This window comes from Macrobrachium nipponense, chromosome 33, assembly GCF_015104395.2.
Source record: "Macrobrachium nipponense isolate FS-2020 chromosome 33, ASM1510439v2, whole genome shotgun sequence".
Classification (NCBI taxonomy): domain Eukaryota; kingdom Metazoa; phylum Arthropoda; class Malacostraca; order Decapoda; family Palaemonidae; genus Macrobrachium; species Macrobrachium nipponense.
This window is the reverse complement of record NC_087219.1, coordinates 6,820,059-6,847,558: the sequence shown is the minus strand read 5'-3', so window position 1 is coordinate 6,847,558 and position 27,500 is coordinate 6,820,059. Positions and strand designations below refer to the sequence as shown.

General features: G+C 42.7%; 5 protein-coding genes across 5 annotated transcripts in view; 2 read left to right on the top strand and 3 right to left on the bottom strand.

Moving 5' to 3' along the window:
* LOC135202655 (uncharacterized) overlaps nucleotides 1-14,500 on the top strand; it is a 41,508-nt gene extending 27,008 nt beyond the window's left edge. Inside the window, exon 7 of the mRNA XM_064232149.1 lies at nucleotides 14,329-14,500. Coding sequence (XP_064088219.1) covers nucleotides 14,329-14,500 — 172 coding nt within the window. The remainder of the gene's footprint in view (nucleotides 1-14,328) is intronic.
* A 93-nt stretch (nucleotides 14,501-14,593) lies between these two features.
* LOC135202654 (trichohyalin-like) lies at nucleotides 14,594-16,207 on the top strand. Its single transcript, XM_064232148.1, has one exon. The coding sequence runs from the start codon at nucleotides 14,594-14,596 to the stop codon at nucleotides 16,205-16,207; it is 1,614 nt and encodes a 537-aa protein (XP_064088218.1).
* A 4,670-nt stretch (nucleotides 16,208-20,877) lies between these two features.
* On the bottom strand, nucleotides 20,878-22,132 carry LOC135202653 (uncharacterized). The gene is made up of 2 exons (XM_064232147.1): nucleotides 21,723-22,132; nucleotides 20,878-21,529 (listed from the first exon to the last, which is right to left on the bottom strand). The coding sequence occupies exons 1-2, from the start codon at nucleotides 22,130-22,132 to the stop codon at nucleotides 20,878-20,880; spliced, it is 1,062 nt and encodes a 353-aa protein (XP_064088217.1).
* An 840-nt stretch (nucleotides 22,133-22,972) lies between these two features.
* Nucleotides 22,973-25,700, bottom strand: LOC135202652 (mucin-2-like). The gene is made up of 5 exons (XM_064232146.1): nucleotides 25,097-25,700; nucleotides 24,791-24,991; nucleotides 24,185-24,478; nucleotides 23,674-23,892; nucleotides 22,973-23,421 (listed from the first exon to the last, which is right to left on the bottom strand). The coding sequence occupies exons 1-5, from the start codon at nucleotides 25,698-25,700 to the stop codon at nucleotides 22,973-22,975; spliced, it is 1,767 nt and encodes a 588-aa protein (XP_064088216.1).
* A 168-nt stretch (nucleotides 25,701-25,868) lies between these two features.
* LOC135202651 (uncharacterized) lies at nucleotides 25,869-27,239 on the bottom strand. Its single transcript, XM_064232145.1, has 2 exons — nucleotides 26,379-27,239; nucleotides 25,869-26,210 (listed from the first exon to the last, which is right to left on the bottom strand). Exons 1-2 carry the CDS (start codon nucleotides 27,237-27,239, stop codon nucleotides 25,869-25,871), a joined length of 1,203 nt encoding a protein of 400 aa, XP_064088215.1.
* Nucleotides 27,240-27,500: the final 261 nt, after the last annotated feature.

The following is a 27,500-nucleotide window of genomic DNA, read 5'->3' as shown; positions in this document are numbered from 1 at the left end:
AAATAAGAGCTGATTACAAGATCCAATAGTTGAAAAGTTAAAACAGTTTAATGGTAAAATTGCAACTCTCACACTTAAATTACATGCACACTTTATTAAAACAGACCAGAAGTACCAAACGACTTACAAAATGACGAGAAGAACATTTTAAAATCTCAGCTAAATTACACAATTACATAAAAATAAAAACAAATACAATAAAAAGTAAAAGTCATATATTCATAAAACCACGGCCAAAAACCGCTTAACACTTAGCCAACCTTTCACCATCAAAGATAAAAACACACTAAAAATAAATAACGTGGAAGAGGGCACAAGGAATGACCAGAATAATTAGGCTAAAAACAGGGGGACAGCAGAGGAATGCTCGTTTATCTATCTATCTATATCTATTATATATATATATATATATATATTATATATATATATATATATATATATATATATATATATATATATATATATATTATATATATATATATATATATATATATAATGTACATAGAAAGTAGATAGATGTTTTGGAAATCTCAATCTCAGTAAGAAAAAAGAAGAGCGTAGGTTAAGAGACACCACATTTTTATTGCGACGCGTTTCGTGTTTCTTGATAACAACATTTTCAAGCCTAAAAGAAACATTACAGTATTTTAATGGTAGTTATAAGATTATGTTATTGGCTGACAAAGCTGAGTAAAAGTCAGCAAACAATAAGATAATGGTTAAAATCTTTAAAATTAATTGCACCAGCATACTAAAAAAAAATAAAATTATATAAGATCTTTAAAATAAAGTTACAACCGTATACTAAAAAACAGAATGGTGGGAAAGGACAGAGATGGAAAGTTTACACTACAAATGAATGACTGAATGATTTATATTAAAAGCAAGGGATGCGATGAATTGTCAAGGTTAAGATCTGGTTTCCTTAAAAATATTTCTATCGACTCAGAGATTCTCAATAATGACTCTTCTCTAAAAGTACCAAGCACACTAAAATTTTCCAATCTTCTACCTGTATTACATTCCTCTATGTGCTGTAAAATCGGTGATCTGGTTGGCTTGGCCAGCAAGCAACCAGTACGAGGAGAAATGCTATAATGTTCGGAAGATCTTGTCCGGACAGACCGTTTTGACTGGGCAATATAGGTGGCGCTACAGGCGTCACACTTGTAAATATAGGTGATGCCAGACAAAAGGTCTAAAGGTAGTTTATCTTTATGGTTTAACAACGCTTGGATAGTATGGTTGTTGGTAAATATTAACTTGGGGTTAATGTGGGGAAAACTATACTTAAACATATTTCTTAGTTCTCTTGTAACGTATTTAGAACAAGGATCACTTATAAATGGAAATTCAAAATACATAGTTAGTTTATCAACCCTTGGTATATATATTTATTTTGCTATTTATACTAAAAGAAATATTTAGGAACTTTTTGATTTCTTTATATATTATGTTATTGGGATAGCACCCCCCACTACCAATTTTGAAATAGTTTAACAGAAACTTTATTTCTGAGTCAAATGCCTGCCAAGAGCTGCAGAGAGACTATGCTCTATGTATTAAAGTCTTAATGTTATTTATTTTGAAGTTAAAGAATGTAGCACTTTGGAAATTCATTCCAAGACCGGTAAAAGTAGACTTTCTAAAAATGCCAAAATTTAAGAGCGACTTATTGTTTGCGGTAGTTTTTGTAATGTTTACATCTAAAAAGTTAAGAATATTATTTTCTTCATGTTCCACGGTAAACTGAATACAGGGTGTTTATATTTAGTAATCATGGGAACCGCGTACTGATTATATCCTGAAAACCAAAAATGTCGTCAACATACTGTGATAAACATGGTTTAAAACTCAAGGGGACAATCATCAAGCCATCGTTTTTCATGAAAACAAAGAAATATGTTGGCCATTGGGGCTGAAAGTGGAGATCCCATTGCGAAACCCTCAAATTGTTTGTAGTGCAAATTATTGAATAAAAAGTGATTATCGTTTATACATAAGTTAAGAAGAGTTTTAAAAGCATTTCTTGAAATATTTCTCACTTGTTCAATGTTATTATAAATAGAGTTTAAAACTATATCAATCGTTTCCTTGATAGGAACGTTTGTGAAAAGGGAGGTGATGTCAAAGCTTGCTAGCACCGCACCTTCGGGTATTTCATAAGAATTGATGGTGTTCTTGAACTCATACGTATTTTTTAATGTATACTGATTTTCTGTCAAAGGCTGTATAAAACTTATTAAAAATTTCGCTAGTTTGTAGGATGGTGCTTTAAAGGCAGACAGAATGGGTCTCAATGGTATTCCACTTTTATGAACTTTTGGTAGTCCGTACAATGTTGATGGTGAACTCCCACTTACAAACAACTTGTTATATTCTTCTTCACTAATCGAATCATTCTTTCTGAGCTTTCTTAATTGGTAATTGATCTTGTCTTCTGTATTCAAGTTTGTTTTATATATATCTTCTTGAGGACACTTCATAAATTTTGAACTGTCAGAGAGAACAGTTTCCATCTTTTCAACATCATCGGCTCTGTTTAATGTGACAATGCCGTGACCCTTATCGGGCCTAGATATCACAATGTTTTTATTTATTTTCAATTTCTTAAGTATATCCATATCCATAGTGGAAATGGTGTTAAACGAATAACGAAAAAACTTGGGAATTTTAGTGATAATGCTTCTTACATTATTCACGCACTCCCTAAATTCTCTTTTATAGATGGGTTGTTGCCTCAGTCGGTAGAGCAAGTGTTCGAAGTACAGTAAAATGGACTTCTTGGGGTACTTGAACAATGGGAGGCAGAAGTTCATTCCTAGTGATAACAGAAACTTTTCTCTGCTGTTGAGTCCATAGTTGGAGTAATTGTGAATGTTTTAGGGCTTGTGCCTTGTATGATAAGGCGCCCTATGAGGTAATGTTAGACTTGCGATAATCTTACGCTAAGTCGGTTGGTATTGCACTTCCATCTTCAATGGAGTGTCTTGGGGTTTGTAGATCACTTACGAAGTCGGGATTATCTTCTTGTTTATGACGACGATGTGTTAAACTCATGATGATTCGGTGAGGAGGTTCTTGTAGAAAACACGAAGTATAAAAATATATATATTCTTCTGAAGTTTTACATGGTGAAGATCAGATATGATTGTACAAGTCTTCTATGACGATAGCTTGATCGCTTCTGCCAATGATGATGGTTAATTCTACTCTCTCTACATGATAAAGCTTAGGTAAAGAGGTACAGGTCTTCTAATGACGATAGCTAACTCTATTCTGCTCCGTTCTACATCTCTGTTACAAGTTATGAAGGAAGCAGATAGTAGCTCGAACATATGAACATACTATCAGATGACATAGTTACATACGAACACACAATCAAAATGAGACACGCTACAGATCACGTAGGCCGCTTGAGCTATAGGTCACGGTGTTTGTCTCAAGCAGGGAGCTTGGACTAGAGTTTATAAACAAATGAATGACTACACGTGACGGCATGTTATCTTAGCCTACTTTTATTGATTACAGTCATCTTTAGCGTCTCTAGTCTGATCACATTCCTGCAAGCAATCTGGTTGACTTCTTTAGTTTTAGTCTTTTATATATATGGACTAAAATTCCATATTTTTATTATGTAAACACTTACATTTAGGCTCGGTCAGCTACCAAACCAACTACTGAATATTACTCAAACTTGACTTGCATTTGACTTATAGGAGTGTGATACAGACACTATGTGAAATATTTATATATATATATATATATATATATATATATAATATATATATATATATATATATATATATATAAAAGTAAATGAAAAATTCATGGTGTACATGATTGATTCAAGTAATAAAATATAAAACAATGATATTGGTAAATAATAGTGATCACGGGATATATAATGATACGTTTTCACTCATCTCATTAAGATACATATGCTACAGAAAATACTAATGTACTCTGATAAGTGCATAGAATGAAGATTAACATGATAAAAAATCATATTTTAACTGATAAAAAATTTTCATATATGAATTGATAAAATTAGTAATGTTTATGCTGATTGATTCGTTGATTTTTATGCTAAATGTTATATATCTGATTCATTAATCCATATACTAACTCATATATAACTGCAGTTATTGGTAAGATAAAAGGTAACAGATTGATTATAGGCTACCTGATTTGTTTATACATATGTATATGGATTCATATAAGTTATGATTAATATATGTGCACTTTAAATAGATTCCTATTGCGTACACGCAAGATATATTTCGATTCCGTTATTTATGATCATTTATATATAGATTCCTAGTGCGTTACACGCAAAAAAATATAAATTGCGATTCTGTTATTTATGATCATTTATATATATAGGTTCCTAGTGCGTACCACGCAAAATAATATTATTTCGATTCTGTTATTTATGATCATTTATTTATATATAGGATACATGACCGAGGTTATACTACTTCACATTTCACTAGCTTTCGAACAACTTTTCGTCCATTACACAGTTCCAGACAACCACCTATAGCCAAAATGAAACGGCCAATTTCACAGGGTTAAAACAAGGGGAAAATTTGCCTGGGCGGGTCCAACGTTCTATTTTGCGCTCATACTTATTCTCTGCGTCTAAGCTACACGATTACGTTCACGATGAATAAAATCATCCCAGCACGAGTCCTTCGCCAGCAAAGTAGAGTTGAATATCCTTCGGGTCGTAATTTGTCGGAAGTATGTCCCTTTTGTAGTCGATTCCGACAGCCGCCGGAGCGTTCCGCATTAAAACGAGATTAACGACGATATACGGTGTCAGTCGAAGAAGTCCATGATGGTGCTTATTCCTTTCACATTGTAGGCGGTTGGTTACTCGACTGCCGTCGTCCGCAGCGACGAACGATTTTTTGAAGTTGCGATGTGAAACTCTCGTACTGCAGGATACTGTGACAGGTTCCATTAATCAGCCTGCAAGTGAAATTATACTTGTCACAAGGGCAAAGTAAATTCAGACGACATCCAAATACAGGGGAGGGGAGAGAAAGCCATTTAGACCAGACTTAACCCACATGAATTCGCTGATATTTTGGAATTCAAAAGAGTCAGCTGTACAAACTTTTTTATCCATGGCATTAACAATGAGTGAACCTATCCAGGTCTATGGATGACTGTAAAAATATCCATTAAATAAAAAATAAACAAAAAGATATCAATACGAATCCCAAAGAAAATTCGATATTACTGGTAGTAAATTACTAGACAAAGAAGTGGAAAACGGAGCTATTTGTAAGATTGCCAGGCAACATAAGAGTCAAAGAGAATATTAATCATGATTCTGTATTTCTCTATGCTAACTGAAATTAAGTTGTGATAAAATCTGATCCTATGTGCCCTAACAAAAGTTTCATATTCAATTTTCTCGTGCGCATCCTCTGAGGTTAATTTTTAAAAACTTTATTAATAGGTAGGAGATGCAACGAAAAAAACCCACTATGTAAACTAAACTTCTAAATAAACTTTGGGTTTTTCAAGAAAATGTGACATTTTCCATGAATGTTTTACTTGAATTGTAATAGGCTAATGTTGCAAGTAAATATTTCATATACATATCTTGATACTTCTACATGTCTATGAGGTTCAGAAAAAATTAATTCATTTTGTTGTTATAGAAATTCTATTTGCTTATTTTGTTATTAATTTTAAAATGATTGCAACTCGTTAACTAAAGTTGCATTGCGCATACGGATAGACACGTCTGCCTTGCCCATGAGAAGTTCGGGCTAGGCATTCCTTTCTCCAGTCAATCTGCTTTGCAAGCGCGAGATGAAGCCTGTGCAAGCAGATATTTGAGGTTAAAGGAATCAATGCTGATACGGCAAACGCGACAGACCTTCTAGAACTGACGACGTCGTCACCAGCTTAAGAGTTACGTTACTTGCTGTAAGAGATACGGCTTTAGGATAAATTTTTGTTTTTTTAATACTCGACCACATGAGAAGAATGTCTGAAAAAAAAAAACAGTACCAAAATTGAACAATATATTAGTTTCATGTTGGAAATCTGCATAATTGTAATTATGTTAAATTAAATATTCCTTATTCAAACTAATGAAAAAGGTTTCCATACAAATTCTATATATATTATTAGCCCTGTATAAGATTCATATAGGATTATTCCATAGATAACATTTTCACTTCTAGACTTCCTGACTTTAAAATCTCTTTTATTTTATTTTATTTATTTATTTTTTTATTATTATTTTTTTTTTTTCATTGACTACGAATATAAATCACCGGGACAGACAATATGTCAGTAGGTTTTGGATATGTGTGAACTTTTAGCTTATTTGTCATTACTAAAGCGTTAAGTTAGAGTTCAAATCTTTACGCATATATATTTGGATATTTAATTAACCTATGGTTACGTTTTGCTTGTTGATTTTATCGTGATTCCTTTTTGTTATAATTTTGTAACCCTTCCGACTTCTTACGGAGTGTATTATATTGACTCCACTTGTATCCATATTTATTTTTTTTTTTATATATTTATTATTTTTATATAAAGATTTGATAATTAATGTTGGCTTGAAATATGTGGAAAAAATGTTCTAGCGGCGTACCGTATAAGGCTACTTGCGGCATCAATTCTATAGATACAAGATATAAATGATAAAGGTATTTAAAACCGCGAGAACCGCTATAATCCAGTTCGGATCCAATATCACAAGTTGTTTAAACTCGTAAGACATTGACTGACTTCCTTAGTTTATCTCTTATTCTACCAAACCGATTGACTGGGTGATAAAATATGGTATTGGTTTTCATAATGGAACGGAATTCACACACGAGTTAAGGAGATTATTATTGATTTACACCACCCGAGTCAGATTATTATTATGTGTTGAATTCCATGTTTACTGATTTAGCACTCATAAATATTCCTAACGCACTCAATTGCGGTGTTTGTTTTTAGTGCTAATTAATTCTATATAACGTGTCAAGGAACTATTAACACTAAGAAGTGTTTATTCCCTCTGTCAGACTCGTAATTCTGTTAATAATTCTACGTATATTCATTCAAGGATTGATTTGGCACAGGATAGGCCCCTAAACTGACAGGTGTCTTAGTGTATCCCTTGTTTTCATGACACGTGTTACAATTAGTTATGTGCTTTTTATATCTGTAAGCATTGTAGGCCAGTAAAATAGTGATTTGGCTTTCTGTGACATAGTAGGGAACCCTGGATGACGGAATGCAACCAGTTTAGGACGATTGGTATGAAAGAGATTATTACTACTACCTGGTCGTTAGTCATCTGCTGTGTTCTTTGGGTTTTCCTCGTCACGGACCTACATATAATATTACATTTGATTACATTATTCTGATACACATACTTTTAATATACTTCTGCTTTTAGGGGTTTCATGACTCGAAGTGTTTATTGTTTTTGATTTAATCGCTGTTGACACTTGGCTTTGTTCAGTTTGTAACAGTTCTGCGCTCCAACCCAGATATTCAATGCTCGCGATCTCTTGGGTTAAGGAATTTTCTTGTTTAGATACGTTTTAACAATAGGCACGGATGTCTATATTTTTTAGTCTAATTAATGGTTCTTTGCAGTATGGTGCGGGATTGCGGGATAATGCGTCAGCTATGATATTTGCTTTCCCAGGTAGATATCTTATCTTGGCTCCAAAGAACTGAATGATCATTTGTCACCGAGTTCCCTTTGGACTGTGATTAAAGCCTTTGAAAAACTCGGTAAAGGACTCATGTTCAGTAAGGACTTTATCAGGATAGCCATAGATTATGAACTTAAAATGTAGTAGTGAGTTAAAGATACCTAGCCCTTCCTTGCCTATTACTGCATATTTACTTTCAGAGGGCTTTAGTTTACGTGAATAAAAAGGTATAGGAAAGAACTGTTTATCATATTACTGAAGTAGTACCCCTCTTACCCCTTGGTCTGAGGCGTCTGTTGCAATAAAAAAAAATTCCTTATTTAAATCAGGGATTTTTAAGTTAGGTGAGCTGCATTATTCCGTTTTTAGGATATCGAACGCCTGTTGATGCTTTTTAGACCATAATAAATCTACGCTCTTCTTCGTAAGATCTGTTAAAGGAGCTGTCATGATTGAAGAGTTACATATTTACATACGATTGTAATACCCACTACAGCGCAAAAGTGCTGTATCCCCCTTTTACGTTAATAGGTACCGGAAAGTTATGAATAGCCGACACCTTACCATGGACTACTTTAAGACCTTGACTAGACACATAAAACCTAGATAAACATGTTCGGTTTTTAAAAACTCACATTTAGATATTTTACTCTGAGATTATTTGTCTTTGTCTCTGTAGCACTAGCTCTAGTTTATGTGAATGTACTTCTAAGGTATTAGAAAAGATTACAAGATCATCCATATAGGCATGTAGGGTATCCCCTAAAAGTCTCCAAACACTATATTGTAATTGGGGCGCAACGTAAGCCGGAGGCATACGTAAAAATTAATAATGTCCCCTGAGTGTGCTGAAAACGGTGTATGAGGTACACTCACTTAGCTAATGGTATCTGGTAAAAGCATTTAAGTAAGTCCAAGTTGGTGAAAAAAATTTATTCTAACCTAACAGAGATAAGATGTCGTCGGTACATCGCACTGGAAACTATCGGGAGTCGTTTCCTTGTTTAAGCGACAGAATCTACGCAGATACGCCAAGTCCGATCTTTTATGGCATGACATTTGAGGGAAAATTATATGGGCTTATTTGATTTCCTAATGACTCCTATTACTAACATTTTTCAACTTCGTCATTTATCTCTATTTTGAAATTCCATTCAGAGTCATACGAAGGGTCGTATATAGCTTTATGTTTGTCCTTAGACCGTATTTTGTGTTAAATTACATCCGTTTTTCCCAGAGATCACTCGCTAGTGGAGAAACTTCCTGGTATTCAGGTAAAAGATAAAAAAAAAATTTCTGCTGAATCACCTCTGCTTGAATGACTTTATGGATATTACTTTAGATAGAGTATGAGAGATTCATCTACGACTGATTGGGCGTGATTAAAAATTAGCAACAATAAAAAATGCGATATTTATAACTTCCGTATCCACGATATGTATACGTTTGTGGATCACTAGATTTAACTTGTTGCTGCTAGTCAACCGTGTCTAGGGCTTTGTTCGCGGAAATCGTTATATTTCAGAGTGTCGGGAAGGATTAAAATTTCATTTCCCAGCAAAGTCTTTTTACACGCACTAAACATTCGAGGGTGCATGATTCTCGAGATTTTGCGTGCAAACTGCGACTGCGGTTGTGGAGGAAATTCTGTTGGGGTCATTTGAACAGTTACGATTTATGAGCACAAATGATTTGTTCTTCTATATAAGTTATTATTTGATTAACTGTCCTCTTTTTGTTCAAACGGATTTTAATATGTTTGAAGGTTTATAGGATTTTCCTTTGATAAACAAGCCTTATTTTGCAGGATGTAAGATAATATTTTGTATACCCCTAGATGGATCTTACAATTACACTAGATACAGATCAATGTTTTTATAACTATAGAGGTATCTGTAAGCGCTCGCTTATCCGGACTTCTCATTAGGGAAGTTCGAATAACAGACGGTGAGTCCGTAAATACAGGATATTACGTGTACTAAAGAAATAAAACTAGATATTCTAATTTTTACGGCGCGTACAGTCGGGCTTAATCCACCAGTATTTATAATAACTTGATGTATTAAAATTACTAGAACCTGCTCTGATTACTTGATGCTGTCGTGTGATTCATACGAAAATTCCTTTTTAATTCAAAAAGGTATTGGCATGTATAATCCAACATCGCTTTTCCCCACTCTGCTAGAGTCGCTTATTGTGTGGAATTTGCTATGCTTTGAACACTTCGGCAGCTTTGACTGACCTTGACCGCTTGACTAGGTGACACAGTAACCGAGTTTGCTTGTTTGATTCTGAAAGGGCTACTGTTTGTTTCTATTTCTTTTGTAATAATTAGGATCCTTCTCTTTGTTACCATCGGCAACGTATTGTGTGTTTTTAGCATTATGTTGCTGGTTACGTATAAAGCAATGAATGACGAACTATTAGGAACTGAGCGATTACTATTAAGACAAGTTATCTCTACTGCATTCAATATTAACTGTTTGTACTTCATTCTTTGCTAAAATTTGAAATAGTGAGGGATCCTGGTCAGCGCATTTAGCCTGATGAAAGTTTTTTACAGACATGTTATTCCTTGCAATCCAGCCATATTTTTAAAGTTAAGTTGAGGCATTGAGGTTCGATATTTTAATATAATAACTCAAAAAACTCAAGGCTAAAAAACTGCGATCGGGACTTGCAAAGGAGCATTTATTGTCATGACCCGAAATAGTGTTACCTCTAATTTATATAGATTTGTACGGGTGTTCCACTTATTTTTGTGTGTTTTCTAATCACTACGGTGCCTAACGACTCTATCCATGCATCTGTATAAATACAGACGTCCACTGCGTAAACGCATATTCACTGTTTAATATGATTTGTTACGTAAGGGATTAATAATCACCCAAAATGATAAAGTTAACATAGTATATGATTATGATATTTGTTTCAGTAGAACTTCTGGAAACAGACACTCAAAGATAAAAACTCGCAGTAGCGAAATCTCAATGATGTAGATAATTTCTGTAAAAAAGTAAGGTTAAGAATGTCTCGTAACTTCAGCCACAGGAATAACGAAATTCGACCTGCAAAGGAAAACACTCAAAGTTACTCCAAATGAATAAAAATTGTACTTAGCTTGCTTTTGTGGGAAGTCACGGTGTTCCGATAACGACACACGGCCTTGGTCCTCCTTCTCTATTTAGTGGATGACCTGGTTTGGCTTCAGTTTCCCCCGTGCGCGTTGTTTCGATGATTCGAGCCCTTGAAAGATCCGATGCTGCAGACGCGTTCGGTTTGTTTCTTGAAGTGCCGGAAACGCTCACTAACAATGTTTTCTTGAATGATTCTAATGAGAGACGAAGCTTGCGTTGCCGTAGGAAAAAGACACGTCGGTTTTGTTTCTTGAAGTTATTCACTAAACGATGATACTAAGTTGCTTGAAGAATCTCTTGCTTTTCGTCGTCGGTGAAGTTCTTGTTGTTTTCTGAAGTCGCTCACTAAACGATGATACTAGGTTGCTTGAAGAATCTGCTGCTTTCGTCGTCGTTGACTTCATGATTTATTATTCTGTTTTATCTTCGGAGAAGTTGTAGAGTCCTTCTGGTACGCTTGCCACCACTTTTAGGGCTTGTGCCTTGTATGATAAGGCGCCCTATGAGGTAATGTTAGACTTGCGATAATCTTACGCTAAGTCGGTTGTATTGCACTTCCATCTTCAAGGGAGTGTCTTGGGGTTTGTAGATCACTTACGAAGTCGGGATTATCTTCTTGTTTATGACAACGATGTGTTAAACTCATGATGATTCGGTGAGGAGGTATAAAAATATATATATTCTTCTGAAGTTTTACATGGTGAAGATCAGATATGATTGTACAAGTCTTCTATGACGATAGCTTGATCGCTTCTGCCAATGATGATGGCTAATTCTACTCTCTCTACATGATAAAGCTTAGGTAAAGAGGTACAGGTCTTCTAATGACGATAGCTAACTCTATTCTGCTCTGTTCTACATCTCTGTTACAAGTTATGAAGGAAGCAGATAGTAGCTCGAACATATGAACATACTATCAGATGACATAGTTACATACGAACACACAATCAAAATGAGACACGCTACAGATCACGTAGGCCGCTTGAGCTATAGGTCACAGTGTTTGTCTCAAGCAGGGAGCTTGGACTAGAGTTTATAAACAAATGAATGACTACACGTGACGGCATGTTATCTTAGCCTACTTTTATTGTATACGTCATCTTTAGCGTCTCTAGTCTGATCACATTCCTGCAAGCAATCTGGTTGACTTCTTTAGTTTTAGTCTTTTATATATATGGACTAACATTCCATATTTTTATTATGTAAACACTTACAAATGCACTTGTCCTCGTTGTTACGGTTTAGGTCGAATGATCCTCCCTAGTTGACAAACTTCCTTCTGTGAACACTTGTTACCTGTTCATTATACCTCAGGATGGAGTTTTTAATAACATTTTTGACATGAGTAAAATCAAGATTGCTAAGAGCATTCCTGACCCTGTCCTCAATGGCGGCGATGTCCTGCTTTAGTCGGGCAGACAGTCTCCGTTTGTGGTCGATTTCTTGCAATAAAAGTGTGTTGGCAATCCTCATAAGCGGACGATTGGATGAGGTTTAAAGTGTATAGAATGAACCTCATCCAATCTTGGAATGAATTTCCAAAGTGCTACATTCTTTAACTTCAAAATAAATAACATTAAGACTTTAATACATAGAGCATAGTCTCTCTGCAGCTCTTGGCAGGCATTTGACCCAGAAATAAAGTTTCTGTTAAACTATTTCAAAATTAATGGCTATCCCAATAACATAATATATAAAGAAATCAAAAAGTTCCTAAATATTTCTTCTAGTATAAATAGCAAAATAAATATACCAAGGGTTGATAAACTAACTATGTGTTTTAAATTTCCATTTATAAGTGATCCTTGTTCTAAATACGTTACAAGAGAACTAAGAAATATTTTTAAGTATAGTTTTCCCCACATTAACCCCAAGTTAATATTTACCAACAACCATACTATCCAAGCGTTGTTAAACCATAAAGATAAACTACCTTCAGACCTTTTGTCTGGCATCACCTATATTTACAAGTGTGACGCCTGTAGCGCCACCTATATTGCCCAGTCAAAACGGTCTGTCCGGACAAGATCTTCCGAACATTATAGCATTTCTCCTCGTACTGGTTGCTTGCTGGCCAAGCCAACCAGATCACCGATTTTACAGCACATAGAGGAATGTAATACAGGTAGAAAATTGGAAAATTTTAGTGTGCTTGGTACTTTTAGAGAAGAGTCATTATTGAGAATCTCTGAGTCGATAGAAATATTTTTAAGGAAACCAGATCTTAACCTTGACAATTCATCGCATCCCTTGCTTTTAATATAAATCATTCAGTCATTCATTTGTAGTGTAAACTTTCCATATCTGTCTTTCCCACCATTCTGTTTTTAGTATACGGTTGTAATTTATTTTAAAGATCTTATATAATTTATTTTTTTTAGTATGCTGGTGCAATTAATTTTAAAGATTTTAACCATTATCTTATTGTTGCTACTTTTACTCAGCTTTGTCAGCCAATAATTACATAATCTTGTAACTACCATTAAAATACTGTAATGTCTCTTTTAGGCTTGAAAATGTTGTTATCAAGAAACAACGAAACGCGTCGCAATAAAAATGTGGTGTCTCTTAACCTACGCTCTTCTTTTCCTACTGAGATTGAGATTTCCAAAACATCTGTCTACTTTCTATGTATATATATATATATATTATTATATAATATATATATAATATATATATATATATATATATATGTATATATATATATATATATATATATATATATATATTTATATATATATATATAATTTATATACATAAACGAGCATTCTCTGCTGTCCCTTGTTTTTAGCCTAATTATTTTGTCATTCCTTGTGCCTCTTCACGTTATTTACTTTTAGTGTGTTTTTATCTTTGATGGTGAAAGGTTGGCTAAGTGTTAAGCGGTTTTTTGGCCGTGGTTTTATGAAAATATATATATATATATATATATATATATATATATATATAGTATATATATATTTATAATAAGCAAATATATAGAAAGAAACAGACACACACACACACATATATATATATATACATATATATAATATATATATAATATATATATATATATGTGTGTGTGTGTGTGTGTGTGTGTGTGTATATATATATATATATATATATATATATATATATATATATATATATATATATATATATATGTGTGTGTGTGTGTGTGTGTGTATATATATATATATATATATATATATATATATATATATATATATATATATATATATATATAATAGGCAAATATATAGAAAGAAACAGACAAACACACACATATATGTATATATATATATATATATATATATATATATATAGATATATAATATATATATGTATGTATTTCCTTTTACAACGACGCCTCTTAATCGCATGTGCTTTTTTTTATTCATCAAACTCATTATTTCTAGTTTGTCTATTCTTCCACATCTGGTTTAAGGTCTTTTTTTTCACTCACTGTGTTCCAGAGACACAAATTCCGAGATGTTTGAAGTCTTCAGATCCTGAAGCCTTCCTTCCCTGGCCCTGACGACTCGAAGTCTTCAGATCCTGAAGCCTTCAGATCCTGGCCCTGACGATTCCGTCTCCGTCAAGGAGAATGATCCAAGACCCGAGTCATCGCAATTGTCAGATTCTGAAGGCTTCCATCGTGGAAGCGGAGGAAGCGCGAAAGGAGGATGAGACTTTGAAGTCTCCAGCGGAACGAATCGCAATCATGTGTCAGCTTTGAAAACTAACCTAATGAACAGGCGTCTTACTCGGCATATACGAACAATGAATGCAATTGTCAATTTAATTAATCAGTTTGGCTGCGGGTTTACAAATGATCCCGTCAGATATACTATTATTATGTTTTGCCTGTTCTTAGGAACAGTGTTTACCCTTGAACCTATTGGAAAGATGATTTCTCTCTGCCAAGAAAAGGCAAAATCATCATCTTTATCTACACGGAGTTCTAACCAGGGCGTCGAAGAAATCATCTTTGCCCTGAAGGATGTCTATGAGAAACGGATTAAGGAAATCCAGGATAACCATAGGAGCGAAATTCAGGCAATGGAAAACGAACGTTCTTGGCTGAAGGCGACGCTGAAGGAAAAAGACAAATTCATTCAGAAAGTTACTGAAAACGTTGTAAGGCTCATGACTGGAACCACGACAAAAGAGGAAGAATCAATCTCGAGCCGAAAGTGCCAAGAGAGTAATAAAGAAGAAGAGGTCGAAAAGGAGAGAAAGGAACTGGCAGACGCACTTAAAGAAATTGCAAAGCTGAAAGAGGAATTGGAGGAACTTCGGAGGGAGGTAAGAGCTGGACAGAAGAATGACAAGGATGCCACCCAATCAAGAATGAGGCCACGCAAATACGGCGAGGAAAACCAGGATCCACAAAGCAGATTCTGGGCAGGATTCGCAACCAACATGGACTCCTCTGAGTGGGATGTCTATTCATTGGTGAAGACAGATTCGACCAGAAGAACTAGTGACGCTGAAGTAGTCAACGAACGCGAAACTGCCATAAGGAAGGGGAGTAAAATCCAGCGCTGGAATGGGAAAATTAAAAGGTGGTTAAAACCCGAACTTAAACACGATCCTATGTGCGATGAACTTCGGGAAGGACTGCTCAGAGACTGGCAAAAACTTTCTCGTTCAGAGGTGATACCAGAGTCTGAAATAAAGGACATACTTCAGGATATGGAGCAGATGTTTATGAGTGAAATTAAGATGGGAAAGGAGGACATAGAAGCAGTGCTTAAGCAGGAGACACCTGAAACAGAACCAAAAGAGGTACTGGGAGATACAGAAATATTTGAGGAAATCAGAGAGATCCTTGAGGAGAAGGCTGAAAGGCACTCTAAACGGTGGGAAAAATACGCATGGAAATCCGTCATCCGGGAACATAAGGAGAGAAAGGCCAACGAAAGGGCCGACAAAAAGCTGAGGAAACAGCAATTACTCTCTAGAAAACGGGAAGAAAAGGAGAGAAAGACTCAAAGGAAAGTTGAAAAAAGGTGGGTTAGCGCAGTCAAGTGGAACATCATGGAGCGACACGAGGAGAGGAAACAGAAAAGAAGAGATGTCAGATTGAGGAAACTGAGGGACTTAATCGAGTTTGTCAAGCAAGAACGTAAGATAATGAACCAGAAAAAGAAGGCTGACCGAGAATGGTTAGAGAGAGAAGCCATGTCTTTGGCACTGTATGACCATCAAGTAAGGATGGAAGAACGAAAAAAGAAAAAGGAAGCACAAAGAGCTTTCAAGCAGGAATTGAAGGAAAGGAACGCCCAATTGAAGGCTGAAGGATATAGGCTGAAGAATGAAATCAGAACCAAGTTAGAGGAAGAACACAAGAGGAAAAAGGCTAAAAGCAAGCTTGAAAACGAAGCTAAATAGTGCATTAAATGATCTCAAGAGAAGGAAAAAAGACCTGTGGAGAAAACGAAAACCCAAAAGGTCTAAAGTTGAAGTGCAACTTCGTGATTACATTGGGCTCTTCCTTCAGGATCCTTTACTGCTCGCTTTGTATTACGAAAATAAATATGATAAACCAGCTACCACCCAGGTTAGTCCGCAGGAGCGTCGGAAAAAGAAGAAAAGTGCTACGAAGGGAACACATTCTAAAAAGGAGGTTTGGGTATGGAAGAGGAATTCTAAAGGGAAATATGAATTGATAGGAAAGAAGAAAATAGACAAGACAGCATCAAACAAATAGACAACAAGGGGGAAAGGGAGAGGAAGAACAATAGAGGGAAGACAGTGCAAACATCCAAGGCTGGTGGACTGAAGGCAGTTTGGGGGGTGCTGGAAGTACTCTGCTCTGGAAGTATCCAAGGCTGGTGGACTGAAAGCAGTTGGGGGGCTGCTGGAAGAACTCTACTCTGGAAGAATCCAAGGCTGGTGGACTAAAGGCAGTTGGGGGGCTGCTGGAAGTACTCTGCTCTGGAAGCATCCAAGGCTGGTGGACTGGAAGCAGTTGGGGGCTGCTGGAAGTACTCTACTCTGGAAGCATCCAAGGCTGGTGGACTGAAGGCAGTTGGGGGGCTGCTGGAAGTACTCTACTCTGTAAGCATCCCAAGCATGTAGACTGAAGGCAGTTGGGGGGCTGCTGGAAGTAGTCTACTCTGGAAACATCCAAGGCTGGTGGACTGAATGCAGTTGGGGGGCTGCTGGAAGTACACTACTCTGGAAGCATCCAAGGCTGGTGGACTGAAGGCTGTTGGGGGGGCTGCTGGAAGGACGCTTCTCTGGAACCATCCAAGACTGGTGGACTGAAGGCAGTTGGGGGGCTGCTGGAGGTACTCTATTCTGGAAGCATCCAAGGCTGGTGGACTGAAGGCAGTTGGGGGCTGCTGGAAGTACTCTACTCTGGAAGCATCCAAGACTGGTGGACTGAAGGCAGTTGGGGGCTGCTGGAAGAACTCTAATCTGGAAGCATCCAAGGCTCGTGGACTGAAGGCAGTTGGGGGGCTGCTGGAAGTACTCTACTCTGGAAGCATCCAAAGCAGGTGGACTGAAGGCAGTTGGGGGGCTGCTGGAAGTACTCTACTCTGGAAACATCCAAATCAGGTGGACTGTAGGCAGTTGGGGGGTTTCTGGAAGTACTCTACTCTGGAAGCATCCAAGGCTGGTGGACTGAAGGCAGTTGGGGGGCTGCTGGAAGAACTCTACTCTGGAAGCATCCAAGGCTGGTGGACTGAAGGCATTTGGGGGGCTGCTGGAAGCACTCTAACTCTGGAAGCATCCAATGCTGGAGGACTGAAGCAGTTGGGGGGTGCTGGAAGTACTCTAATCTGGGAAAGCATCCAAGCAGGGTGACGAAGAAGTTGGGGGCTGCTGGAAATACTCTATTCTGGAAGCATCCAAGGCTTGGTGGGGACTGAGGCAGTTGGGGGGCTGCTGGAAGTACTCTACTCTGGAAGCACCAGGGCTGGTGGGACTGAAAGGCAGTTGGGGCTGCTGGAAGTATCTATCTGGAAGCATCCAAGGCTTGGTGGGCTGAAGCAAGTTGGGGGACTGCTGGAAGCATCCAAGGTTGGAGGACTGAAGGCAGTTGGGGGGCTGCTGGAAGTACTCTACTCTGGAAGCCATCCAAAGCAGTGGACTTGAAGGCAGTTGGGGGCTGCTGGAAGTACTCTACTCTATAAACATCCAAAGCAGGTGGACTGAAGGCAGTTGGGGGGCTGCTGGAAGTACTCTACTCTGGAAGCATCCAAGGCTGGTGGACTGAAAGCTGTTGGGGGGCTGCTGGAAGCATCCAAGGCTGGAGGAGTGAAAGCAATTGGGGGGATGCTGGAAGTACTCTGCTCATGAAGCATACAAGGCTGGTGGACTGAAGGCAGTTGGGGGCTGCTGGAAGCATCCAAGGCTGGAGGACTGAAAGCAGTTGGGGGGCTGCTGGAAGTACTCTGCTCTGGAAGCATCCAAGGCTGGTGAACTGAAGGCAGTAGGGGGGCTGCTGGAAGTACTCTACCCTGGAAGCATCCAAGACGGGTGGACTAAATGCAGTTGGGGAGCTGCTGGAAGTACTCTACTCTGGAAGCATCCAAGGCTGGTGGACTGATGGCAGTTGGGGGATGCTGGAAGTACTCTACTTTAAAACAAGGCATCCAGGCTGGTGACCTGAACGGCCAAGGTTATGGGCTTGGGGCTGGAAGTCTCGCATCCAGGCTGGGGGACTGAGGCAGTTGGGGGCTGCGGAGTAAGTATTCTGGAAGCATCCAATGCGGACTGAAGGCGTTGGGGGGCTGGGGGGGGGGGGGGGAATGAAGGACTCGGCTCTGAAAGGCATCCAAGGCTGTGGACCTGGAGGAACTTGGGGGGCCTGCTGGGAATTAACTTCCTGGCTCTGGAAGGCATCCAAGCTAGGTGGACTGGAAGGCAGTGGGGGCTTTTTTTGCGGAAGGTACTCTATTCTGGAAGCATCCAAGGCTGGTGGACCTGAAGGCAGTTGGGGGGCTGCTGGAAGGTACTATGCTTCTGGAAGGCATCAAAGGGCTGGTTTGGAACTAAAGGCAGGTTGGGGGGATGCTGGAAGGTACTCTACTGTTGAAGCCCAATCCAAGGCTTTTGGGGACTGGAAGGAAGGTGGGCTGGAGTTACTATGCCTCTGGAAGGGCATTCAAGGCTCGGTGAAACTAAAAGGCATTGGGGGCTGCTGGAAGTACCTCTACTGTGAAGCATTCAAGGCTGGTGGAACTGGAAGGAAGTTGGTGGGCTGGCTGGAAAGTTTACTCTACTCTGAAGCCAATCAGGTTGGTGGACTATGCAAGGTGGGGGGCTGCGGAAGTACTCTACTCTGGAAGCATCCAAGGCTGGTGGACTGAAGGCAGTTGGGGGGCTGCTGGAAGTACTCTACTCTGGAAGCATCTAAGGCTGGTGGACTGAATGCAGTTAGGGGGCTGCTGGAAGTACTCTATTCTGGAAGCATCCAAGGCTGGTGGACTGAAGGCAGTTGGGGGCTGCTGGAAGTACTTTACTCTGGAAGCATACAAGGCTGGTGGACTGAAGGCAGTTGGGGGCTGCTGGAAGTACGCTCTTTGGGAAGCATCAAGGATGGTTGGACTGAAGCAGTTGGGTGGCTGCTGGAAGTTACTCTACTCTGGAAGCAATTCCAAGGCTGGTGGACTGAAGTCAGTTGGGGGCCTGCTGGAAGACTTATTCTGGAAAGCATCCAAGGTGGTGGACTGAAGGCAGTTGGGGGCTTTGCTGGAAAGTACTTATTCTGGAACGCATCCGAATGGTGGTGGAACTGAAGGCCAGGTTGGGGCTCCTGGAGTACCTCTATTAGGAAGCATTCCAAGGGGGCTTGGTGGGACTGAAGTACTTTTGGGGGTGCTAGAAGTACTCTGCTCTGGAAGCAATCCAAGGGCTGTTTTGGGGGGGGGGGGTGGGGGGAAAAACTGAAAGTAAGTTTTGCGGTGCTGATGGAAGTACTCTACTCTAAGGAAGCATTTCAAGGGGCTGGTGGACTGAAAGGCAAGTGGGGGCTGCTGAAGACTCTTTATTCTGGAAAGGCATCCAAGGCTGGTGGACTGAAGGCAGTTGGGGGGCGCTGCTAGAAGTAACTCTACTCTACTCTAAGAACTCATTTAACAACCAACCTGTGGACTGAAGGCAGTTGGGGGGCTGTTGAATACTCTGGCTCTGGAAGATCCAAGGATGGTGGACTGAAGGGCAGTTTGGGGCTTACCTGGAAGTACTCCTATTATGGAAGGCATCCAAGGCTGGTGGACTGGAAGGCGTTGGGGGGCTACTTAAAAGTACTCTACTTCGGAACATCCAAGGCTGGTGGACTGAAGGCAGTTGGGGGGATGCTGGAAGTACCCTGCTCTGGAAAGAATCCAAGGCTGGTGGAACTGAAGGCAGTTTTGGGGGCTGGCTGGAAATTAACTCTATTCTGGAAGGCATCCCAGGCTGGTGGATGGAAGGCAGTTTGGGGGGCTACTGGAAGTACTCTGCTTTTCTGGGAAGCATCCAAGGATGGTTGGAATGAGGCAGTTGGGGGGCCTGCCTGGGAAGTACTCTGCTCTGGAAGAATACAAGGCTGGTGGATGAAAGGCAGGAGGGGGATGCTGGAAGTACTCTATTCTGGGAAGGCATCCAAGGCTGGTTGGACTGAAGGCATTTGGGGGGCTGCAAGACGTACTCTACTCTGGATCGTATCAATCAAGACTGGTGGAACTGAAAAGGAGTTGGAGGGGGGCCTTGCTGGAAGTACTTACTCTGGAGCATCCAAGGCTGGTGGACTGAAGGCAGTGGGGGGCTGGGAAGTACTCTACTGCTGAAACAATAAGATCCAAGACTGGTGGCACTGAAAGGCAGTTGGGGGGGGCTGCTGGAAGTACTACTGTTCTGGAAAACATCCAAGATGGTGGACCTGAAGGCAGTTGGGGGGGGCTGCGGAAGTTACTCTACTCTGGAAGCATCCAGACTATGGACTCAAGGCAGTTGGGGGCTGGTGGAAAGTTACTCTGCCTCTGGAAGCAATTCCAAGGCTGGGGTGGACTGAAGGCAGTTTTGGGGGGCCTTGCTGGAAGTAACTCTACTCTTGAAAGCATCCAAGACTAGTGGAACTGAAGGCCCAGTTTGGGGGGCTGCTGGGAAGTACTCCTGCTCTGGACAACGCATACAAGGATGGTTGGACTGAAGGCAGTTGGGGGGCTGCTGGAAGTACTTCTGTTCTTGGTTCTGGAAGCATCCAAGACTGGGTTGGACTGAAGGCAGTTGGGGGGCTGCTGGAAGTACTCTATTCCTGGAAAGCATCCAAGAACTGGTGGACTGAAGGCAGTTGGGGGGCTGGTGGAAGTACTTCTGTTCTGGTAAACATCCAAGACTGGTGGACTGAAGGCAGTTGTAGGCTGCTGGAAGTCCACCTGCTCTGGAAGCATCCAAGACTGAGGTGGACTGAAGGCATGTATTTGGGGGGCTTGCCTGGAAAGTAACTCTGCTCTGGAAGGCATCCAAGACTTGTGGTACTGAAGGCAGTTGGGGGGCTGGCTGGAAGGGTAACTCTGCTTCTGGCAAGCATACAAGGATGGTGGACTGAATGCAGTTGGGGGGCTGCTGGAAGTACTCTGTTCTGGTGGGGGGAAGCATCCAAGACTGGTGGAGCTGAAGGTGGGAGTTGGGGGCTTGCCTGGAAGAACTCTACTCTGGAAGCATCCAAGGCTTGGTGGACTGAAGGCAGTTTTGGGGGGCTGCTGGAAGAACTCTACTCTGGAAGCATCCCAAGGCTGGTGGACTGAAGGCAGTTTGGGGGGCTGCTGGAAGAACTCTACTCTGGAAGCATCCCAAGGCTGGTGGACTGAAAGGCAGTATTGGGGGGCCTAGCCTGGAAGAACTCTACTCTGGAAGCATCCAAGGCTGGTGGGACTGAATGGCAGTTGGGGGGATGCTGGAAGAACTCTACTCTGGAAGCAGCCAAGACTTGGTGGACTGAAGGCAGTTTGGGGGGCTGCCTGGAAGTACTCTACTCTGGAAGCATCCAAGACTGGTGGACTGAAGGCGAGTTGGGGGGCCTGGTGGAAGGTACTCTGTTTCTTGAAACATCCAAGGAAACTTGGGTGGACCTGAAGGCAGTTGGGGGGGCTGCTGGATGTACTCTACTCTTGTAAGCATTACAAGGATTGGTGGTACTGAAAGGCAGTTTGGTGGGCTGCTTGGTAAGGTACTTCGCACTGGAAAGCCATCCCAAGATCCTGGTGGACTGAAGGCATTGGGGGGGATGCTGGAAGTAACTCTGCTCTGGAAGCATACAAGGATGGTGGTACTGAAGGCAGTTTGGTGGGCTGCTGGAAGTACTCCTGTTCTGGGAAGCATCCAGACTGGTGGACTTAAGGCAAGTTGGGGGCCTGCTGGAAAGTACTCAGCTTTGGAAAGCATCCAAGACTGGTTGGACTGAAGGCAGTTTTGGGGGCTGGTGGGAGAAGTACTCTACTCTGGAAGAATCCGAAGGCTGTTGGACTGAAAGCAGTTGAGGGTTTTGCTGGAAGTACTCTACTCTGGAAGTATCCAAGGCTGGTGACTGAAGGCAGTTGGGTTTTGCTGGAAGGTACTCTAGCTCTGGGAAGCATCCAAGGCTGGTGGACTGAAAAGGTCAGTTTTATGGGGGCTGCTGAAGTACTCTGATTTGGAAGCATCCAAGGCTTGGTGGACTGAGGCAGTTTGGGGCCTGATGGAAGTACTCTGCTCTGGTAAGCATCCAAGGCTGGTGGACTGATGGCACTTGTTGGGCCTGCTGGAGTAACTCTGCTCTGGAAGCATCCAATGGCTGGTGGACTGAAGGCATTGGGGGGCTGCTGGAAGTGACTCTTATTCTGGAAGCATCCTCCAAGGGCTGGTTGACTGAAATGGCAGTTGGGGGGCTGCTGGAAGTAACTATTCTTCTGGAAGGCATCAAAGGCTGGTGGACTAAAGGCAGTTGGGGGGCTGCGTGGAAGTACTCCTACTGTTGAAGCAGCCCAGGCTGTTGACTGAATTGGAATCGTTGGTGGGCTTGCTGGGAAGGTACTCTACTCCTGGCGAAGCATCCAACGGTTGGTGGACTGGGCAAGCAGGGTTGGGGGCTGCTGGAAGTAGCCTCACTTGCAAGCATTCTAAAGGCTGGTGGACTGAAGGCAGTTGGGGGGCCTGCTGGAAGTACTCTACTCTGGAAAGCATCTAAGTGGCTGGTGGACTGAATGCAGTTAGGGAGACTTGCTGGAAGTACTCTATTTCTGGAAGCATCCAACGGCTGGTGGACTGAAGGCAGTTGGCGGGGCTGCTGGAAAGTACTTTTACTCTGGAAGCATCCCAGGCTGGTGGACTGAAGGCAGTTGGGGGCTGCTGGAAGTACGCTATTCTGGAGCAGCCAGGATGGTGGCCTGAAGCAGTTGGGGGCTGGCTGGAAGGTACTCTACTCTGGAAGGCATCCAGGCTGGTGGACCTTGAAGGGGCATTGGGGCTGCGGAAGTACTTTATTCTGGAGCATCCAAGGCTGGTGTACCTGAAGGCAAGTTGGGGGCTGCTGGAATACTCTATTCCTGGAAGCTCCGAGGCTGGTGGACTGGAAGGCAGTTGGGGGTCTTGCTGGAAGTACTCTATCTGAAGCATTTCAAGGCTGGTTGGACCTGAAGGTAAGTTTGGGGGCTGCTAGAAGGTACTCCTTGCTCTGGAAGGCATCCAAGGCTGGTGGACTGGAGTATTTGGCGGGGGCTGCTGGAGTACTCTACTCTGGAAAGCATCCAAGCCTGGTGGACTGAAAGCAGTTGGGGCTTGCTGGGAAGTACTCTAACTCCTGGAAGCATCCAAGGTCTGTGGAACCCCCCCCCCTGGAAAAAGGTGGGGGCAAAAAAGGTTTGTTGGGGGGCTGCTGGAAGTACCTGTATTCTGGAAGCATCCAAGGCTGGTGGCTAAGGCCAGTTGGGGCCTGGCTGGAAGGTAATTTATTCTGGAAGCATCAAACTGTGGACTGAAGGCAGTTTTGTGCCTTTGGGGGCTGGAAGTACTCTCTCTGGAAAGCACCAAGCTGGTGGACTGAAGGCAGTTGGGGGCTTGCTGGAAAGGTAATCTAACTCTGGAAGCGTCCAAGGCTTGGTGGACTGAAGGCAAAGTAAGGTGGCTTTGGCTGAAGGTACTCTATTTTGGAAGCACCGGCCCTGTTGGACTGAATGCATCTGGGGGGCTGCCTTGAAGTACTCTGCTCTGGAAGCATAACCAAGGCTGGTGGGAAAACTGAAAGCAGTTGGGAGGGGGCTACGGAAGTAACTCTGCTTCTGGAAGGCATCCAAGGTGCCTGTTGGACTGAAGGCAGTTGGGGGGCTGCTAGGAAGTACTTCCTACTCTAATAATACCAAGGACTGGTGGACTGAAGGCATGTTGCTGCTGACGTACTCTCTCTGGAAGGCATCAAGGCTGGGTGGACTGAGGCAGTTTGGGGGTGCTGGAAGTACTCTATTCTGGAGCATCCATGACTGGTGGACTGGGCAGTTGGGGGCTCTGGCAGTACTCTGCTCGGAAGCTCCAAGGCTGTGACTGAAGGCGAGTTGGGGCTGCTGGAAGTACTCTGCTCTGGAAGAATCCAAGGCTGTGACTGAGCAGTAGGGGGCTGCTGGAAGTACTGTATTCTGAAGCATCCAAGCTGTGTACTGAAGGCAGTTGGGGGGCTGCTGGAAGTACTACATTGCTCTGGAAGCATACAAGGATGGTGGACTGAGGCAGTTTGGGGGCTTGTGGGAGTACTCTGCTCTGGAATCATACAAACTGTGGCCTGAAAGCGAGATTGGGGCCTGCTGTACGTACGCTACTCTGGAGGCATCCAGGCTGGTGAGACTGAAGGCAGTTGGGGGGCTGCTGGAATTACTCTACTCTGGAAGCATCCAAGACTGGTGACTGAAAGGCATTTGGGGGGCTGCTGGCAGTACTCTGCTCTGGAAGGCATCCAGGCGTGGACTGAAGTCAGTTGGGGGGTTTTTTTTTTTCTGCTGGAATGTACTCTACTCTGGAAGTAATCCAGACTGTGGACTGAGGCAGTTTGGGGGGCTGGTGAAGTACTCTGTTCTGGAAACATCCAAGACTGGTTGGACTGGAAGCAGTTTGGGGGCTGCTGGAAGTACTCTACTTCTGGAAGCTCAGGACTGATGTGACTCAAGGCAGTGGGGGGCTGTGAAGTACTCTGCTCTGGAACATCCAGGCTGTGGACTGAGCAGTTGGGGCTGCGGGAGTACTCGTCTCTGAAGCATCCAAGCTAGTGGACTGAAGGCAGTTGGGTGGCTGCCTGGAAGTACTCTGCTCCTGGAAGCATACAGGATGGTGGACTGAAGGCAGTTTGGGGGCTGCTGGAAGTACTCTGTTCTGGCATCCAATGGCTGTGGACTGAAGCAGTTGGGGGGCTGCTGGGAAGTACTCTATTCTGGAAGCATCCAAGACTGTGGACTGAAGGCAGTGGGGGGCTGTGGAAGTACTCTGTTTGGAACATCCAAGATGGGGACTGAAGGCAGGGGGGGTTGGTAAGAGTTCTGCTGGAAAGGTACTCTTGGGGGGCTTTGGAAGCATTTAAGACCGTGGTGACTGAAGGCAGTTGGGGGCTGCTGGAAGTAACTCTGTTCTGGAAACATCCAAGACTGGTGGCTGAAGGCAGGTTGGCTGCTGGAAGTACTCTGCTCTGGAAAGCATCAAGATGGTGGACTGAAGCGTTGGGGGGCTTGCTGGAAGTACTTCTGGTTCTGGAACATCCAGCTGGTGGGGGGCTGAAGGAGTTGGGGGCTGCTGGAAGTCTTTCTGGAAGCATCAAGGATGGTGGACTGAAGGGCAGTTGGGGGCTGTGGAAGACTCTTTCTGGAAGCATCCAAGGCGGTGGACTGAAAGGAGTTTGGGGGGCTGCTGGAAGAACTCTTACTCTGGAAAGCATCCCAAGGCTTGGTGGACTGAAGGCGGGTGGGGGCGCTGGAAGAAACTTACTCTGGAAGCATCAAGGCTGGTGGACTGAAGGCCAGTTGGGGGGGGGCTGTGGAAGAAAACTCTACTCGGAAGCATCCAGGCTGGTGGATGAAGGCAGTTGGGGGGCTGCTGAAGAACTCTACTCTGAAGCATCCAAGGCTGGTGGACGAAGGCAGGGTGGGGGGCTTGTGGAAGAACTCTTCTGGAAACATCCAAGTGGTGGACTGAAGGCAGTTTGTAGGGGGCTGCTGGAATACTCTATTCTTGGAAGCATCCAAGACTGGTGGACTGAAGGCAGTTTGGGGGCTGGTGGAAGAACTCTATTCCTGGAAACATCCAAGGCTGGTGGACTGAAGGGCAGTTTGGGGGGCTGCTGGAAGAACTCTACTCTGGAAGATCCAAGGCTGGTGGACTGAAGGCATTTGGGGTTGGGGGGCTGCTGGAAGAACTCTACTCGGAAGCATCCAAAAAACTGGTGGCCCTGAAAGGCAGTTTGGGGGGCTGCTGGGAAAAAAGGAAAACTCTACTCTGGAAGCATCCAAGGATGGTGGACTGAAGGCAGTTGGGGGGCTGCTGGAAAGAAAATCTCTTCTGGAAGCACCAAGACTGGTGGACTGAAGGCATTGGGGGGGCTGCTGGAAGAACCTACCTCTGGAAGAATCCAAAGCTGGTGGACTGAAGGCAGTTGGGGGGCTGGTGGAAGTAACTCTGGTTTTCTGGAAACATCCAAGACTGAATGGACTGAAGCAGTTGGGGGGCTGCTGGAAGTAACTCTACTCTGGGAAGCATCCAAGGCTGGTGGACTTGAAGGGCAGGGTTGGGGGGGCTGCTGGAAGAACTCGCTCTGGAAGCATCCAAGGACTGGTTGGACCTGGAAGGCAGGTTTGGGGGGCTGCTGGAAGAACTCTACTCTGGAAGCATCCAAGACTGGTGGACGGAAGGCAGTTGGGGGGCTGCTGAAGGTACTCTGCTCTGGAAAGCATCCAAGACTGGTGGACTGAAGGCAGTTGGGGGGGCAAGCTGGAAAGTACTTCTGGCTCTGGAAGCATCCAGGGTGGGTGGACTGAAAGGCGTTGGGGGGCTGCTGGAAGACTTTGTTCTGGAAGCATCCAAAGACTGGTGGACTGGAAGGTAGTTGGGGGGCTGCTGGAAGACCTCTCTGGAAGCTCCATAGGCTGGTGGACTGAAGGCAGTTGGGGGGCTGCTGGAAGTACTCGCTGCTCTGGAAGCATACAAGGATGGTGGACTGAAGGCAGTTGGGGGCTATGGGTGGGCTCTGGAAGTACTCAAGTTTCTGGAAGCATCCCAAGACTGGTGGACTGAAGGCAGTTTGCTGCTGGAAGTACCTCAATGGGGGCTGACTGGAAGCATCCAGACTGGTGGACTGAAGGCAGTTGGGGGCTGCTGGAAGTACTCTACTCTGGAAGCATCCAAGGATGGTGAATGAAAGGCCAGGCTGCTGGAAGTACTTCTGCTTCTGGAAGCCCATCCACTGGTGGCTTGAAGGCATTGGGGGGTTTGGGGGGCTGCTGGAAGTTCTTCTACTCTGGGAAGCATACTGGGATGGTGGACTGAAGGCAGTTGGTGGGCTGCTGGAAGTACTCTGTTCTGGAAGCATCCAAGACTGGTGGACTGAAGGCAGTTGGGGGCCTCCTGGAAGTACTCAGCTTTGGAAGCATCCAAGACTGGTGGACTGAAGGCAGTTGGGGGCTGTGGAAAGTATCTACGCTGGAAGAATCCAAGGGCTGTGGACTGGAAAGCATTGAGGTTT

Excerpts from the sequence above, each read along its gene's own strand:
- LOC135202654 (XM_064232148.1), top strand. The coding sequence starts at position 14,594 with ATGAATGCAATTGTCAATTTAATTAATCAGTTTGGCTGCGGGTTTACA.
- LOC135202653 (XM_064232147.1), bottom strand. The coding sequence starts at position 22,132 with ATGCTTCCCAGAACAGGAGTACTTCCAGCAGCCCACCAAACTGCCTTC. Across the intron at positions 21,530-21,722 it reads AAGTCTTGGCTGCTTCCAGA|AGTAGAGTTCTTCCAGCAGC; the intron begins GTAGAGTTCTTC and ends GGATGCTTCCAG.
- LOC135202652 (XM_064232146.1), bottom strand. The coding sequence starts at position 25,700 with ATGCTTTCCAGAGTAAGAGTTCTTCCAGCAGCCCCCCAAACTCCTTTC. Across the intron at positions 24,479-24,790 it reads CAGTCTGGATTACTTCCAGA|AGCAATGTAGTACTTCCAGC; the intron begins GTAGAGTACATT and ends GTATGCTTCCAG. Across the intron at positions 23,893-24,184 it reads CTTGATGCCTTCCAGAGAGA|TCCACCAAGCCTTGGACGCT; the intron begins GTACGTCAGCAG and ends CTTTGCCTTCAG.
- LOC135202651 (XM_064232145.1), bottom strand. The coding sequence starts at position 27,239 with ATGCCTTCAAGCCACCAGTGGATGGGCTTCCAGAAGCAGAAGTACTTC. Across the intron at positions 26,211-26,378 it reads AGCTTTGGATTCTTCCAGAG|GGCCACCAGTTTTTTGGATG; the intron begins GTAGGTTCTTCC and ends ACTGCCTTTCAG.